The sequence below is a fragment of the Sesamum indicum genome, linkage group LG12, assembly GCF_000512975.1.
Source record: "Sesamum indicum cultivar Zhongzhi No. 13 linkage group LG12, S_indicum_v1.0, whole genome shotgun sequence".
Taxonomy (NCBI): Eukaryota; Viridiplantae; Streptophyta; class Magnoliopsida; order Lamiales; family Pedaliaceae; genus Sesamum; species Sesamum indicum.
In genome coordinates, this window is record NC_026156.1 from 4,176,518 (window position 1) to 4,194,518 (window position 18,001).

Here is an 18,001-nt window from a genome sequence, read left to right on the forward strand (position 1 = left end):
AAGATGGTATAGAGAAGGCATAGTTAATTTACCCACTTTGATCTATGTTTTATTTATATAAATGGTTTTGATTTTTTTTTTTTCATAATTACAGAAATTACTCATGGTAGTTAAAAAGCAAAGTTAGCTTGTGTACTGATATTGATACTTTTTTTTGGTATATGTGTAATTTTTTCTAAAAGTAAGGATGATTTGTGTAAATAAAGTTAATGTATGCATAATCTTTCAAAAGTTATAAATAATTTATAAAAATAAATCATAGGAAGTAGATATGATTATCCCGAGGAAGAAATGTGCGGGAGTCGAATTAATCCCAAAACAATAAGAACGTCAAGAATATTACTAAAAAACATGAGAAGCTGAAGAATTGATTTACAACCTTTTTATAACAAAACGCTAAATATTAAATTCGAATGGTTTGAAGTTGTATTAGGCGTGACACAGGTCCATACATGACTGATCATCAAACTAGTATGAATATAAATTAGAGATGGAGATGCAAGAAAGAAAAATAGTTCAAAAATCTTGTAAATAAGACCTTATTACCATGTGCATGGGGTCTTCTTTGCAATGTATTTGGACTACTTTTATAATTTTTAATAAGATTTGTGGTTAATTTTAAAATTTTACAAAGTATGGAGTTAAAGTAAATTCTAAACTGTACAACTAGTTTTACAGTTACCGTTTCTTAAACATCCTTTTCAACAACAATCACGATAATTTGCACCCGCAATATCAGTAAAACAGATAACACAAGAAAAGAAGAGAAAAAGTGAAGAAAAGCAGGCAGGCTACTGAGAGGGTTATCTTCTTCTTTTTAATAATTGTATTTTAGCCCCATAAGTTCTATCTCTACTACAGAATGACGCCTTCATTTGTCGATTATATTACATTCGCCCCTTAATTGAAGGTCCAAGGACCCGGCTCTCCGACGAAGTGCTACCTACTGCAGAAAACACAAAAGGAGAATGTTCAAACCCTTCCTTTCAAGTTCCTCTCAATAAAAGAGGCAATTTTTGCAAACTGAATCAGCAACACTTGAACTGGATATGCACGTTTCTTTCTTTCTTTGATTTTGAAAAAGATCCCAACTTTGTCGTGAATGGCGATCCTCTTGAAAGAAGGACAATCTGCAATTGCGAAATACCTGTTCTTATTTGTTTTTCTTGATAAATTCTGTAGTCTAATGTTGAAACACAGGAACAGGCTTGGGGAGTGTCGTGGCTGCGGTGGGTAAAAGGGCTGCCCGTTAATTTAAGACATTTGTGATATGTTTTGGAAGTGAGTTGCTAAATTAAGGCATAGTTTCTGATTGAATACTTGCAGTATTTTCAAAAGTTTGGGGGGCAAAGTGATAAAGATGAAAACAAGGAGGTGAGATTCTGAATTTTGTGGCTATAGTTTAAGGGGTAAACTGTAATTACACCCTTTTTGCGTTTTTGCAAAGGAAAAGTCGTCTCTTTCAAAGCAACTCAAGCTGACCACCACGGACAAGTCCACACCTTTCTCTTTCTCTCTCTTTAGAATCTCTTCCCTGACATTTGAATCCGAAATTGTATGAAATTCTTCTCCTCTAAGCTTCAATACGTTTTTATACTTTTCTAAGATCAGACCAAATTCACTATTTAGATCTCAAGATATCTCTTTTCTTGGTGCCTGCAAGTGATCTTAATTGAAGTGAACAGTCATCGAGAAAATGGCCGGTCGTTATGATAGCAATCCTTTCGAAGAAGAAGAAGTTAACCCCTTTGCTGTAAGTTCCATGTATTCGTGCTCGTATTAGGTATTCAATGCTTAGAAGAAACTACTTCCTTTTCCATTTAATTTCAGAAACTGAAATTCTGTGTGATGTTAGACGTAAAAAAATTGTAGTTGAAAAAAGGGTTTTGAAATTGAGGTTTGGGGATAATTTTTGTTGACTCTGAGACGTTGTTTTGGAGAGCATGTGTCAATTTGTTCCGTGTAGAGCTTGTGACGATTTTCAGCTTCAGAGTAGGATTTGTTTTAAATTTAGTCATCTTTTGGTGTTACTGCTAGCATTTAAGTTGCTTTCTCTTAGTTGATGAGATTGAAAGATACATATAGTTGTATGTTCCATACAAATTTGCTGATTATAGAATAGAAGGATGTTATGTTTAGATGTACTAGGTGATACTTTATGGTACCGAGAAAAATTTGTAGGTGTTAGTTGTGGTTTCATATTCATGCTAATTGCTTCCATATTTTTCTGAATCCAGGATGGAGGTGGACGAGGAAAAACATCCAATCAGTCAACATATACTGGGAGTGTTCCTCCTGTTACAAACTCAAGGCTTTCACCCCTTCCTCCAGAGCCTGCTGATTTCTACAATCCTACGGCTCCAGTCAATATTCCTCTTGATAGTACTTCGGTACATGCAATTTTTTCGGAATTATTTAACCTGCACCTTCACACTTTTTCTTTTTCTTGTCACAGCTTTACCTAGTCTTCTAATCCAAAAAGTTTTGCACAATAGGATTTGAAAAAGAAAGAAAGAGAACTGCAGGCTAAGGAAGCTGAATTGAAACGGAGGGAACAGGTATTATTGATGGTCATAGTCCCTATTAACCTGCTGGCATTAGTAGAAGTACATTTTATGTGTACTCTCTGGGGTAGGGTGTCGTACTTTTAGGAAAAGATGATGCTATTTCTTCTATTTAATCCTTTAGTAGTATTCTGTGTTACAACGTTTGCAATTGATGGCGCTATTGCTGATAAGGGAACAGCTCTTTTTGCTGAAATCAAAATTCAGCATTTTTGTTTGTGAATAACTTCTTTCATTCTTTAACTTTTCCTTAAATTCAGTGACAAAAGGTGTAAATTTTCACCTGAAGTCTGGTTAATGCTCATTATATTCATCTGACCACTTATAAGAGATTTTCATTTCTCAAGAAAAATCCTCCCCATATTTAAGAGTCCTGAATGTGTATAGTTTTTCAATTTAAGTACACAACTCCCAGCATGCATTTTTGCTTCAGAAAAAATATCAAATTTGGAGCATCGTGTGAAGTCAAGCTGAACAATTGAAAAGCTTATAATGAGCGAAAAGCATTTGTGTGCTCCTAATACATGATATGTAAATTATGTACATGGCATAAAAGAACTTCTCCATCTAGTTTTTGGTTGTTGGATAGCTACAAAGTTACCTTGGAAAAGGAACTAAATTGTTGACAAAGATCTATAAGCATTTCTAGAGTGTCCCTTGTTTTTTTTGGGGATCTTGCAAGACATTAAACGGCTAGAGTACCAGCATGATTACCCTTTATCCTGAATATAGTTCCTAATTTGCATCAATGATGATATGCAGGAAGTAAGGCGGAAAGAAGAGGCTGCTGCAAGAGGTGCTTTGCTTTGTGGATCTTTATATTAGTTTCTTCTTATGCCATTTATCAAGGAAAAAAATCATCCTTCCTTTGTATAATGGGAAACTTCTAAATCAAGAGGCATTCCCATTGATTTCTTGTTTTTTTTGCAGCTGGCATTGTTCTTGAGGAGAAAAACTGGCCTCCTTTTTTTCCTATTATCCATCATGATATTGCAAATGAAATACCGATTCATCTTCAGAAGCTGCAGTATGTTGCATTTACAACCTTTTTAGGTATGTCAGAACCTGCTAATGCATTGTGGCAGTTATGTGGTTTTCTGCTTAGTAGGTATCTCCTCACTATAATTCTTATACTTTGGTGTCTGTAAACGATGGAGAAGTGGTTTGCAATTTTATTGAACTTGCAACAAGATGCCTGTTTATGCATTTACTGAGAATTAATAAAATTAATGTTGCTTGGCTATCTTTTATGCTACATTTGAAGATAAAGTCTCCCAGGTATTTTGTTGAAGGAATTGGTGAAGTTCCAAATGTCATGCATACTTTCATATCCAAGCATTTTTCTTTTCTGAACCCATCTTGGTGCTGAAAAATACTTGTGTTGGTTCTGCGCCACCTCTTTGGGGGTCTCAGCAGCAGCACCCAGAACTCTACTAATGATGTATTTACTAGTGGTAAACAGGACTTGCGTTTTCCCTTCTATGGAACGTCATAGCTGTGACTACTGCATGGATTAAACAGGGAGGTCGGTATTCAATAATCACTTCTAGAGGACAAATTTTAAAATCTGATGTCCTAACTTTAGATCCATTCGACCAGATCCAAAGATTTGGTTTCTTGCCATTATCTACTTGATATCTGGGGTTCCAGGAGCCTATGTGTTATGGTATCGTCCACTCTACCGTGCTTTCAGGTTTGTGCTCCTATCTTGTTGCAAAGCTAACTTGTACATGTAAAATGGACATGATATCTGTTTCTATTCTCTGTTGGACCCATGGAGATTCAAAGGCTTGTAGCTACAATGATAGACTTGTACATTTAGATGATGATTGCAAAATAACATATTTTAATGAGAGGGATGATATTTATGTGTACTGCAGGAATGAAAGCGCTCTGAAGTTTGGGTGGTTTTTCATGTTTTACTTGGTAAGTTTCCTATCTTACTCGATGTTGATGAGTTTCTTTCTTCAACTGGTTGCTGAATATACGACAACTTATCATTAACTGCTGCTGCAGCTTCACATTGGCTTCTGTATCTTTGCTGCGGTTGCGCCTCCGGTCGTTTTCAAAGGAAAATCTCTGGCGTAAGTGCACCTTCCAATTTTTTCAAGTACAGTTGTTTTCGGCATACCAGCTTGATGAATGTGTACTCCAAGATGCTAATTACTCTTCTGATATATATTTCGGCAGAGTACGATCTTTAGCATTTCAATTGATAGTTTCTGATCTGATTGTGGATGTTGATTGTACAGAGGTATCCTGCCAGCCGTGGATCTCATAGGCAAGCATGTTTTGGTTGGGGTAGGTTCAATCCCTATAAATGGGCAGGATATGATCATAACTCTAAATTATGACATGATCTCTTTAATGACCTGATCTCAAATTTGGAGGTACTGGCGGTACTTTTTTCTCTACTAACATTGTGCTTGGCTGCGCAGATCTTCTACTTCATTGGTTTCGGACTGTTCTGCCTGGAGTCGGTCCTCAGCATTTGGGTTATACAGGTTCAAATGTGCTTTCCTACGCTTAATTCATTTTATAATACAAATCTGCTTGTATATCTAGAGAGCATGCATGAAATGAAAATGCTTCTGATTATGCAGCAAGTATACATGTATTTCCGAGGCAGTGGGAAAGCAGCAGAGATGAAGCGCGAAGCTGCTAGGGGAGCGATGAGAGCAGCAATATAGACGACTGACGACTCCAATGAATGTAGACAGACGAATTGCTTAGCCCACGTAAAGAGTATTTCATGTATTGAGTGTTCCATTTTTTGTAATGATAATAAGTTTACTGTTTTATTGGTGAGAAGACTTGTGAGGGAAGAAGTAGAAAGAAGAGATAGAAGCTCTACCTTAACCTGCCCGACCTTTGTTATGTTTGTAAATGGTGTTGTTTGCATTAATGCTCTCGTTTGCGTTCCATTTTATGAAGCTTCATATTTTTTTTCTTTTTTTTTTTTTTGGTGTTTTTTTCCACCTCGATCCATATTTAGAGATATGTGCCTCCTCTGAAACTGAAAGGGCCGGCCCCTAAAACTCTAGTTTGGAGCCTGAGTTGATGCTTTCTTTGAAACTCCCGCAACTGAAAATGACTCAAATCAAATTAGGTCCCATCGACCTCTCTGCCCCCCAACATTACTACCGCTGCCACCTAAGCTACAAGTTGAACTGAAATTTAAATTGGGTTTAGTCGAATTTGAATTAATTATACAATAAGTGGTATACAATTCACGAAGCGAGATTATGATAAGTTGATCGCGATTATCGTGGAATGGGTTGATAAAAAAATTGCATGAAACCCGCCCTCCCCAAACATGAAAAGCGGTTAAAACTGAAAACGAAGGTAGAGAAAGAAGAGAAACAACAAAATAAAGTGGAATAAGTGTTGATACTGATATAGGAATAGGATCATCATCATATTATTACAGCCCATGTTACAGGAACAGCTGTAGAACCCAAATTCTGCTGCATAAGTTTGTTCATAGAACTAAACTCAAAGCAACATTTTTTACAGTGGAAAACTGGAAACCACATCCCCACATCTCACATCCTAACTTTTTTGTGTATATATAGAGAAAGAGAGAGAGACAGACAGAGCAGTACCGTAGTAGTAGTGGTAATGATGGAAACCATCACCATCTATATATAGATGTTCTTAAGAAGCCGATGAGCTCCTCAGCAGTAAGCAGTGCATTTCTTCTTGCAATCCATAGTGCACCCGCCACCTCCGCCGCCGTAACCGTACCCCTTGCCAGAGCGGCCGTAAGAGCTGAAACACCTGGCCGGACACGTCAGCTTCTTCTTGTAACACGGGCCCTTCTCACTGCACACAAAAGAAGTCCTTATTATGCCATGTTTAGAGTGGCCTCCAGACGGGCCCCCATACCCTGATCCATACCCTCCACCGAAACCCGGCCCAAACCCCGGTATGTTGAACCCGCCTCCGGGACCCAAGAATCCGCCAGGCCCAGCATCAGGTTGGGGTCGGGTTGCAAGGGAGAGGGTGGCGGAGATTAGGAAGAAGGAGAAGAGAAAAGTGAGAAGACTAGATGTCATGTTGTGATTAGTTTGGATAAGAGGGGAGGAGAGGAGTATAAGTAGAGAAGAAATAGGATGTGAAAAAGCATTTAAGAAGAGTGAGAAGGAAAAGTGGATGGAAGTTGAGAGGGAGTAGAGTACAGTACTTGGCATTTGTCAAGTAGGGGGGAAAGGGAGAGAGTAGGTAGGGCTGCAGTTATTGCGCACTCGCACAGCATAAAAAGTCTGCTACTCTGCAACTCTGGACTTCGGATGGATGGACACCTATTTTCAGATGCATAAACACTATTGTTTAAAACTTTTAATTGAGATAATTGCTTATGTGTGTGTGTGTATATATATATATGTAATTATGATATGGACACTGTTTTATGACTTTTTTCTTTGTGCGATGTTGGCGAAATGTGGAGAGTGGTCACAGAAAATGGTAGCATGTGACCACGGTAGACATTGAGATGTATTATTACAAATTTCAGTAATTTCAAGAAATCGTTTTCTTTTTCTGATGAAGCACTTGCATCATCTTGGCTGGCACCCAGTACAAGGTGCAGTTACCCAGTCAAAAGACTGTAAAATCTTGATCCCAGTTACTAAATACAGATAACATTCACCTCACATCAATTAATTTATAAGGTATTAGATATAATTGACATTTTTTAAAGTTTATTTTATCTTTACAAAAATTAATTTTAAAAAAAATAAAGAAATTTCTAAAATGACGGGATTGAATGGCTGCTGACAAGAAGCAGCTTTCTTCCTTGCTCACATGTTGATTTCATAAAACAATTTTCTTTTGGTATTACAATGTCGTTGAAAACTGAGACTTTATTCTCCAGTCAAGCTCTAACAACTGGAAGCAGGACTTGAAATCATGGTTAAGAATTCAGAAGACAAGGATATATGAAATCCCTGCACTTGTTTTCTTCCTAATAACTTAATCAGAAACTGAAAGTGAAGCAGCTGCGATGTAGGAGCACATGGAAAAAATATCCACTGGTAAGGAGATTTCGTGGCATTGAAGTCGGGGGGCCGACCACTTAGTTGATATTGGATGACAGGTTTGAATGCACATCCATTATTAATAAATTATACAACTTGCACAACGAGCATTTATTTTCCAGCACAAGTTCTCCGATTTCTAACGCGCTTACTTCTCATCAGATTTGAAAGGTCGACCTGTTCTCAATCGATGTTAGTTCATATCTCCAGGCAGCAAAGGGCTACCCACTGAACATGTTTGTCATTGTGGTCATGCAAACATGATAACGAATTCACCCACAACGAGAATCAAGAAACATGAACGACGATTGGCACCAAGACTTTCTACTTGTTCAACAGACGGGGCAGTGTCATGGTCCATGTTGAAGAACCCGTGTCTTCTAAGCTACAGCAGTTTTCAGGACCGAGTCTGCCTATTACTCAAACATCTTCCCAACGAAAAATTCCTTTACATTTTTCAGCACTCGGGAAATGCCAATTGCAAAGAGGAGAAGACTAATTAATAACTCATATTGCATGTCTTATTTTGGCAGATGATAACGATCATGTATTTGTTCTCTGCCCCATGTTATAATTATCACATATATACTGCAATATAACACCTGTAATGGTATGGTAATATACAGGAGAAATTAGAGGCTAGAAGAGTTCCAGCTAGCATCAACAGCCCCAAGGATCTTCTCATGTAAGCTAGCTCCAGAACAAGCAATGATACCTCGATCAAGATTTTCTAAGTACATACCTCTGGAAAAGCAGAGGGGGTGACCTCCAGCATCAGTTACCACACCACCCGCTTCCTGAATGATAACAACACCGGCTGCATGGTCCCATATCTTCTCCTTGTAACCAGCTCGTGCAAACTTCATGAATACTTCAGCGTCTCCCCGGGCTATGGCTGCATATTTCACCATGGAATACACACGTAGCGGTTGGTTCCTGCCAATTAATGCACATCTTGAGTTTTTCACTTAAACAAACTCAATTACATAGCAGGGATATCTCTGAGTACTTGAGATTTAAAAGAGTCATGTAGAATAAATCTTCTTTCCTGTGGATCTTTAGTGCTTCATGTTAGATATCCTGAAATAGTAGTTTAGATTGTTGGCATACTGCGATTAGATTAGAAGCAGGTTTAATGTATGTGGACTGAGAATGAAGTATATTGGACTTCATGTGCAAAACCGGAAAAAAGAAGTAAATATGTATTCACCTAAGTCCAACACTATGAGCTACTCCTGCAGTGAACGAATGGCTGGAATTTGCCTTCTCAACTGGTTCACAAAAGGTGGCCAATGCTGGGTTGTCAATGGTTGAGACTCTGATTTCTCTTGCAGAGTTTGGCCAAATAAACTTCTTGTCCTTCTGATGTAGTGGCTGCATCCAGGCTTTACCACTTCCTTTTCTTGCATAAATTATACAGCCTTTACCTGGAAATCCCAATGCTGGCGAGGCCAACTTGGATAGCATTCTGCGGTATCCATTACTGTAGCTCAGCCATTCCTTCTCCATTGGATAATTTGGGCATCCAAGAACTCCAAGAACAGGTTCACCATTCTCAACCAGAGCAAGAGCAATTGCGTATTGATCACCACGTACAAACCCCAATGTACCATCAACTGGATCCAGCACCCAAAATCTTCCACTCGGCCCACCAGTTGAGTTGCATCTACTGATGGCCTCTAGAACCTCTGAAGCACTCAAACCCGAGGAAGGCGCACTAAGACCAAAACAAGGTGCTTCTGCCAGACTCTCATTCACTGTCTTCACAACTGCTTCGAGTAAGCCAACTGTATCCGCCTTGGACAGCGCTTGAACATCTTCTTCAGCAACAATTGATACATTTTTACTCCCAAAAGCCTCTGTTAGCACCCAGCTCACAGTTGCTTGGACACTCCAATCTGCTTACAAGAAGCATTTGGAGCATTAGCCAACCCAACCTATGTCATACACACCTATTAGAGCTGGACGTTTTAGAAGAAACCAGACGCAATTCAAAAAGCTTCCTATCACTCACAACCTCATATCTGGGAGTTTTTTCAAGTTTCGTCAATGTGCACTAAGCACATAAAAAACCATTATAGAACATCAAATCATTACAAAGATCTTATAATTATGAGAATTCAACAACTTGACTAATTGTTCCTGCTAAGTCCAATGGAGAAAGCACTTTGTAGACGCTTGGTGGAGAATTGATTTCAGTTCATTAGCTCAAAAGGCATTTAGGGATATATTAAACAAAGATTAGTGCCCAAATCAATCATTCTCTAGTTTATAAATATTTCCTATCCGGTTTCTGGCGTGCTAATATAATGCATTGTCTTTCTCCACTTCCTAGTGGTAATGTACAGTATATACATGACCAAAACTAGTAATGCAGAATATCGTCTCTATATATTATAAATTCAAAGCTGGTCAAAAACGAACAGCGCCAAACACCACCAGAAAAGTAAAACAAGATTCATACAACCATCCAACTACAAGAACAATTAAACCAGAAATATTAACCGAATAATACGATTTTAAGAACAATTAAAAAGGAAAACAAAGACAGCCCATTTCAATAAAAGTAAAGAAAAGCAGAATGGTTAGTAAGAGAATTACCAGCAACCGTAACAGGAGAATTATCATCCTTGGATTGGACGTGGTCATTGCTTCTGGAGAGCAAGCTTTCTTGAACTCTCTGGCAGAGCAAAGACGCCATCTGCACGGCTTTCACTGCGACTTCCAACTCTTTCGAGTACTTCCCCAAGTCCATGTCGTCGAATTCCAATGCACTATTCCTGTAATAATCTTCAGTGGTAGAAGAAAAGGTCTGGTTACAGTTGCAAGATGAAGGGAAGACAAACGGGTAGTTACTTAACGTTGGGCGGAGGTTTGTGTGTGAAGGAGACGGGAAAATTCCCACATCCTGGGGAGCGTAAATGTTCTTTCTTGCAATCAACGAAGCGTGTGAGCGGAGAATTTGGGAGGCGAAATTCGGGCAAGAAATCGACATTTTAAAGAAAAAATCAGAACTGGGGCGGACCGCAGAGAAAAATCTCTTTTTTCTCGGGGACTTTTGCGTCTGATGGATGATGAATGGTGGTGATGATCTTTTTAGTCTTTTTCCTCTTTTGTTTTGATAATTGATAAGGGAGTGAGCGGTGATTTGGTTGGGTAAACACACCTTATTAATATAGCTGTCTATGTGTGCAATTATTTTAAGATATTAATAATAAATATGTTAGTTATTATTACGCGTAATTTTTGCAATCATATAAAAAATTATAATATAAAATGAAGAGAAAAAAAATTATCAAAAAAATATAAAATATAGCGAGGTGATAAAAAAGAACATAAGTATGTAAGAGAAACGAATCGTGAGGTGAAGTAAGAAAGAAAAAAATTATAATTATGAATTTATTAAAAATATGGAAGCTTGCAAGAAAAAATAAATATGGAGAATGTGAGAGATAAAATATTAATTATAATAGGATTGATTAAATTATGAAATTTTATGAGGACAAAAAATATGTAGAACATGAGAAAGAAAAATGAAGTAATGGGTTGAGATAAAATAATTAAAAAATATTACTATTACTATTATGGGCAATTTTATTTGAAATGATAAAATGGGATAATAAAAAACTGGTACGATCAATGATTTTTTTTTAATAATAGTATAGATATTTTAGTAAGAAAAAAAATATTAAAAATATAGAGATTATAAATAGTTATTGAGAGAAAAATAGGGAAGAAAAAGAAATATAGAAAGAATTCGAGGTTGAGGAAAGGGAAAAAAATTGTTGAAATAATTTAAAAAATAAAAAATGGTTGATTTAAAAAAAAACACAAGAAATACTTTTCAATTATAATAAGACACAAATACTTACAGAATTGGACACACTCGATTTGTGCGTACAATAAGAATGGTAATATATATTAATATAAAAATAAAAATTTTAAATTTATAAATAGTGGTTAATGATATTGTCACACTGATTTTTAAAAATGATCATAATACTCCTATTTAAATCATTTTAAAAATTAATGTATTTTTTTTTTATTTTTTTACAAAAGTCACTCCACTCCATTTTAACACCAATATATTAATTTATTTATAGTGTTGATAATATCTTAAATTAATTTTTTTTAAATGTAATTTGTTGATTTATATATTATATTTTTATTTATAATATATTTTAAAATATGAAAAATAAGCTATTATACGTCCAAAAAAAGAGATGTACTACGACAAATTACACGACAAATAATACATTAAAAAATGGAATATATTAGAAGTTTCACATTTGTCACACTAAATTGGTGGCTAAATTATTAAAGGAATATAGTATAAAATTTTACATTCTAGAGGTCAAAATTAGTTAACTTGGACTTAATATAATAGTGTAGAGAATAGATTATAGATATAGGTATTGTCTCATGTGCAAAGGTCGGGAGGTTGTAAACTAAGTTTGGTATGCAATTCTATTACATAAATAGCAACTTGGACTAAGATAAATGTTAGGTACCAATTTGTTTAGAGCAAAATTAGATGTCAAAATTGCATTTTTAAGTATAATTAATATTATATATTATGTAAAATACCCATAAAATAGATAATTTTGCACATTTGGTCCCATACTTTACAAAATTAACATTTTTGTCGTACAAGATTATGCAAGAATTCTATTAAACTAAATTTGTGAGATTTTGGGATGGTATTTGCAATATTTTTAATTCTGTAAAGTCAGATATGTTAAATCTATACAAAATTATGAAAATAGATAATAGAAAGTTGAAGTATACATGAAATGGGTGATTGTGATTGGACATGAATTCAAAGTGTGCACGAGAGAGGACCACTAATTTTCATGGTAGGAGTCACAGTCAGGTCAAGGTTTTTCACTTGTTGATCTTAGATTCTTTATTGGGCTGAAATTAATGAATTTCCAAACCCAAAACTAAAGCGGCCCAGACCAGCCCATGTAGTTCATTCTCCACTCTTTTTGTAATCTATAATTCAAGTAGAGCCTAATATGTCGGGGATTTTGAATTCCACTCATATAAATAATAATTATAATCAATATAGTTAATTATATTAATATATCAAATAATATAATAAATTAATTATGTGAAAAATAAAAAAAAATCTTAAGTTGGGGTTTGGCTAGGAGTGGCAACGAGGCAGGTCGAGGGTGTGTTTGGGTGGAGCCAGACCAGTCCCACCAACTTTGGGAAGGATCCGGGACCAGTCCCATCTCGGTACAAAAGAGCGGGTCTAACTCAATGGACCCGATTATATTTTTATTTTTTATTTATTGTATAAATATTAAAAAAAAATTCAACATATTAATTACAAATAAATTTATTTCTCAAATATTCAAGTCCAAAAATAAATTCTCAAATCAAAATAAATACAACATCATCATTCATCTTCTTTCTTGTCAAGAATTGTGAGATAATTTTTCAATTTTTCAACTGTTAAATAAGTACCTAACAATAAACAAATAAGAAATTTAATATTTTATTAATATAATAAAGTCAAAAAAATAATTATAATTTTACTTACCATTTAACTCATTCCACAACCAATGATGAAAATACACTAATATTTTCTTTTAAATCCAAACCCGCCCCATTAAGAATAAATTCAAGGGTAGATTCTATCAGATACAGATCTAATTGACACCCCTAACTTTGGGCACATACACAATTGCCATCAAATTAAAGTAACCAATAGAAAGAGATGGAAAAACTCCGGACCCACCAACTACATAATTGGAGGGAGAAAAATAGAATAAAATAAAATGCTCTGCACCTTCTGTAAAGGACAAGGACAGAATCACAAAATGTCAGTCACGTGTGTTATATGCCAACTTGTCACGTGCGACGGAATCAAAACAAATCCCACACGTTGCTCATGTTCCCCGCCCTCTAAATGACCTTATTAACCCCGAAACTTTTCTCAATTTACTCACTATCCTTGAGCTCAAATAATAATGATAAAAATAAAAAAGTAGTTGGGCATCAAATCAAGGTCAGGAAATATTTGAACCATATTAAAGTGGCTTTTAGAGAGGCTGCACTTGTTATTTTGGGTGTATAATGACCAAATTTAAATTTAATACGCTAAGATAGCATATGGAATACTAATCCAAATTATCCGATTCGATTCAATAAAAATCAAACAAAATCCTATTCAGTTTGATTTGTAATTAAACCATTTTTTTAAAAAGATAATACTACATAATTATACATAAATATATAATATCTATGCTTTTTTAAAAAACAATCAAAATTCAGTACAGTATTGTATATCAATAACAAATACAAAAATTCACTACAATTGGTTATTGAAATTTTTGAATTCGATTCGACATGATTGATTTGTCGAGTGTGTATATCCCTACACATGATATACGGATTGTGTAGACTAAATTAATTAAGAATATTCTATCATGGAATTTCCATTAATTCAAAATACATAAATAACGTCTCTGTCAAATTGGTGTGTGGATTCTTTAGACAATGGGGATAAGAGCTGCACCAAGTTAAGCAAATGCGTATTTAGATTCGAAATCTTTGTGTTGCTTTCATTCGTTAATAGGTTTGCTTGGTGGCTAAGTACTGCTGAGTAAGCAATATTTTAATTATGAGGCAGCGCATAATAGATTTCCTTTACAGCAGCATCATGTGTGTTTTTATTAATTATAACAACTGTTTCCGGATTCCACAGCCAAAAATCCAAGATTAATGTTGTGCTTTTTGAGGTTCCTTTTGTGAAATTTCTGTTAATTAATCCAGTTTGTTATTAGTCGTGTTAGGTAAATATAGCAGCGTTCTTGAGGAATTTTTAAGTGTTTATGGATCGAGTTTTTATCAAATAAGCCCCCATCACATTTCTTAAACCGCAAATATTATATTTTGACTTCCCGAGTATTATTTTCTTGAAATATTATTAAAAAGATTATTATACATATATTTAAATATATTAAATCTAACCAAAGATAAGTGCATTTAGATTTGAATGATGGATGAATGCATTGCACGGCGAAGGGGAAGACAGGAAGGACTAATAATGTACGATCCTGTTGGAAAGGGCATCTTATCTTAACCAAAAATGATAATCAAAAGGAGAGGGAGAGAGAGAGAGAAACAAGCCATGTGGGTTTTGTGTCAGTACCATGTGATTATTGTGTGAATATATGCTTACATTTTGTACATGCATTCGTACATTCACCACATTTTTACTTTATTGTTTTTTTTCCTGGAGGGCAATTATTTCATGGGTTGCTTGAATTGCAGGGAGCCCATCATACCTACGCCGTGTTTACTAATTTGTATGGGATAAAGACCATTTAGATTAAATTAAAATTATTTTGCTAATATGGTAGCTTAGGATTAAGTCCTAACTTGTTTACTTTTTTTTTTTATTATTTCAAATAATATGATTGATTATTTTAACCTAATAAAAGATAATCATTTGTCAAATACCAATTTTCTCTATTTTTTTAAATTAATTTTCTAGTAAAATTTTTATGTTTTCTTAGCAATTTACTAGGAATTTTTTAGATTCTATACTTTTTTCAAAATAATTTTTACAATTTGGGTATTAAGACATTTATTTTATAGTGGTTATGAATAATTACCATCCCAAATATTACTCTAATTTAATGATATTCTTTACTTATTTTCGATTAAAGAGATTCATAGTGGAATAAAGAAATATTTGACCCTATTCAAAATAAACGATTATTAGTTTAATTTTTAAAAACAAATTAAAAATAATAATTTTCTTTTAGTGTTTCAGTTTCTAAACTATTTAAATTATACCCATTTAAGCCTAATATCAGTGACCCATACCCTCTTCAACAATTTATTAATAAAATTATAATATTAAACAATTTTTTCAAAATTTTAACTTTTTTTCCCACTTTTTATTTTTATTTTTAAACACTCCCTACTTATTTTTATGTTGTTCTACTTCTACTTAAATTTCTTGAAACTTTAGTGGGAACCTTAAATAGCTGAAACCGCTCCTCGTACTCCTACAAAGCCCAACCGCCCATGCAGCCAATATCAGGGTTAGAAAAAGGGAAGGTCTGTGACCCTCAGACCCTACATAATTAATGCCGTATAGTGTGAACAAGCGGCTATTTTCATAATGCAAAGACGTGTGAACATAGTAGAGGTCAAGATTTGGTCAATCCCCTCCACCTCAAATCTCATAATTTTATTGCTCCCAATTCCTAAACTAAGTTTATTTATTTTTATAAACTTGTATTTCCAAATTCCACGTATGAACAATTTCCCTTTCCGGACAATTAAGATAAATAAACACGGAACAAAAATATTATATATTAAGATTTATTATTTATAATATCATATTTCACATTGATTATGAACTGATAATATAAGTATTAAGTGTAGTTTTCGAATTTAAAGACAATTCTTGCTGGTAGACACAAACATAATATTATTGGGCACAAAAAAATATTGCAATCTGATAAGCATGGTTATTAGTTTATTGCAATTATGAAGCACTAACCGCCTCCTCCGACAATAATTGAGGAACAAAAGCCAAATCCGGATACATGGAATCTTATAAAACTATGGTCAGAATTCAATGTATGAGCTATTAATTCCTGCAACAACATTAATTAGATCCGACACACTTGTGAATTTGAGACATAAAGATGAGATGCAGGCATAAAGCCACCGTGGCCCCCTCCCTGCCATGCCCACTTATAGAATTATCCCACGTGATCTTTTTATGCTGGTCAATTTAGGTGTAGAATTAAATAATAATTAATCATTATTATTACTACTCTACCAACTGGTGGGGGGGGGGGGGGGGCAAAAAACAACATTAGTGCCCTCCACAAGGTGAGTGTTCTCACTACGGAAAAAGTGGTAGTTGTGAGCAACTCCAGGGGCATTTTCGGAACTGAGTGCCTATATATAATGTGGTTGCGTCGTATTTGTTATCCAAGTCACTAGCAGAAATCGAAGTGAAAGAGATTTGCGACTTTTAACTTAAGTTTTTGAAGAGGTAATCGATTTGATTTGAAGAAAATTTGAGTTGGTGAGATGGAAGGAGGACGCAGAGAGATGATGAACTTCAACAGGGGGAATTCGTGGAAGAGGATGGAGTACGGGCGTCCGATTCCGAAGAGGGGGCAAGTGAAGGCGGCGATTGTGTCGGGATTGGCCCACTCTTTGTCTTCTATCTTCTCCGCCGGTTCTCGCTCGCACTCCTGAGGTGTTGTGATTTTGAATGGTGCTCTGAGTCTGGGTACCAAAGATCAGAATGAAGAAAAAAAAATTCCCAAAATTTGGCAATTTTTAAGAGTTTGAGCCGATTTTTGGAGGATGTGGTGATGAGTGATGTGAAGTTTGGTTTTCTTTTTTTCTTTTCCCCCTTCTAAAGTCGCTGATCCTTTGTACAGTTTTAGGCAGTTAAAGTAAGATTTTGAGGGTTGAGTTGTTGTTCCCTGGTGTTTTTTAACTTAATCGAGATATTGATGAGTTTTCTGTCTCCTGTTTCCCGATATACTTCTTTTTTCTGCGCTACGAAAATTTAAGATGAGCTTTGGACTAACCAGAAAGAGGAAAAAGGAAAGAGAGAAAGGGGGACGACCTTTTGAAGTCCATTCCAGTCATATGTAGTAGTTGTATGGCTGGGGAGCTATCTGTTCCTAAACTTTATCATCATCTCATTAGCAACCATAAATTTTGATCAAGAAATTAGAATTACGAGTGATGAATGTGAACTTGAACTTCAATGCACAATCAATCCCTCTTCATAATTATTATTTCATTTAGAAAAGGGAAAGCGACATTCCAAATTCTGGAAGTTGGTGGGCGATACCTGCCGGACTATAATGGACCTCTTGCTCAGGGCCAGTACAAATATTGGGTTCTGAACGACTTTTTCTCTTAAGCCCAATGGCTTTAATGTGACTTCATTTTGTTATAGTAGTCAAAGTTATCACTTATTAGGCCCAATAGTGAATTGATTTCAATTATATTATTAATTTTGATAATCAACCATTAATATATGAATTCTTGCGGCGGACCGCCGTTCTTGGCGAGTCACGTGGCCTCACACAGGGAACATACCGCCTCCCCCGATCCCATGCTCAGCTGTAAGACCGCCATCCTTTCGATGAAGAAACATGGTCCATTCATGATAACCCCAAACTATCCATCATATTCGGACCAGATTCAGAGGCAACCCGTTAATCTAGCAGGACTGCAGTTGACAATATACTGATTTTCATCTGCATAAATCCCCCCAGACAACACAGCATCAAGAATATCTCTTAGGAGAAAGTAAAAAAATACACAACTTATTACAGTGAAAAAACAGGGGGGGAGAGGGAGAGGGAGAGAGAGGAGAGCGGAGAAATGGGG

General features: G+C 35.4%; 3 protein-coding genes across 4 annotated transcripts; 1 reads left to right on the forward strand and 2 right to left on the reverse strand.

Moving 5' to 3' along the window:
- On the forward strand, window positions 1,417–5,491 carry LOC105175523 (secretory carrier-associated membrane protein 2). Of its 2 annotated transcripts, XM_011097985.2 has the most exons (13): window positions 1,417–1,555; window positions 1,664–1,753; window positions 2,238–2,390; window positions 2,496–2,558; window positions 3,327–3,360; window positions 3,495–3,617; window positions 4,027–4,089; window positions 4,164–4,257; window positions 4,445–4,490; window positions 4,581–4,648; window positions 4,817–4,865; window positions 5,003–5,068; window positions 5,168–5,491. In XM_011097985.2, the coding sequence occupies exons 2-13, from the start codon at window positions 1,697–1,699 to the stop codon at window positions 5,252–5,254; spliced, it is 903 nt and encodes a 300-aa protein (XP_011096287.1). In that variant the 5' UTR covers window positions 1,417–1,555; window positions 1,664–1,696; the 3' UTR covers window positions 5,255–5,491. The 2 variants fall into 2 exon arrangements, with proteins under 2 accessions (XP_011096287.1, XP_011096286.1); XM_011097984.2 differs by having other exon boundaries at window positions 1,470–1,753.
- LOC105175524 (eggshell protein 2A) lies at window positions 5,936–6,829 on the reverse strand. The gene has a single exon (XM_011097987.2). It carries the CDS (start codon window positions 6,755–6,757, stop codon window positions 6,242–6,244), a length of 516 nt encoding a protein of 171 aa, XP_011096289.1. The 5' UTR covers window positions 6,758–6,829; the 3' UTR covers window positions 5,936–6,241.
- On the reverse strand, window positions 7,912–10,754 carry LOC105175525 (PAP-specific phosphatase HAL2-like). The gene is made up of 3 exons (XM_011097988.2): window positions 10,205–10,754; window positions 8,814–9,501; window positions 7,912–8,539 (listed from the first exon to the last, which is right to left on the reverse strand). The coding sequence occupies exons 1-3, from the start codon at window positions 10,596–10,598 to the stop codon at window positions 8,236–8,238; spliced, it is 1,386 nt and encodes a 461-aa protein (XP_011096290.1). The 5' UTR covers window positions 10,599–10,754; the 3' UTR covers window positions 7,912–8,235.

Coding starts and splice junctions, on each gene's coding strand:
- LOC105175524 (XM_011097987.2), bottom strand. CDS start 6,757: ATGCCAAGTACTGTACTCTACTCCCTCTCAACTTCCATCCACTTTTCC.
- LOC105175523 (XM_011097985.2), top strand. CDS start 1,697: ATGGCCGGTCGTTATGATAGCAATCCTTTCGAAGAAGAAGAAGTTAAC. Junction 4,258..4,444: donor CCACTCTACCGTGCTTTCAG/GTTTGTGCTCCT, acceptor TGTGTACTGCAG/GAATGAAAGCGCTCTGAAGT. Junction 4,649..4,816: donor TTCAAAGGAAAATCTCTGGC/GTAAGTGCACCT, acceptor TTGATTGTACAG/AGGTATCCTGCCAGCCGTGG.
- LOC105175525 (XM_011097988.2), bottom strand. CDS start 10,598: ATGTCGATTTCTTGCCCGAATTTCGCCTCCCAAATTCTCCGCTCACAC. Junction 9,502..10,204: donor TTCTCCTGTTACGGTTGCTG/GTAATTCTCTTA, acceptor TCTTGTAAGCAG/ATTGGAGTGTCCAAGCAACT. Junction 8,540..8,813: donor GCTCATAGTGTTGGACTTAG/GTGAATACATAT, acceptor ATTAATTGGCAG/GAACCAACCGCTACGTGTGT.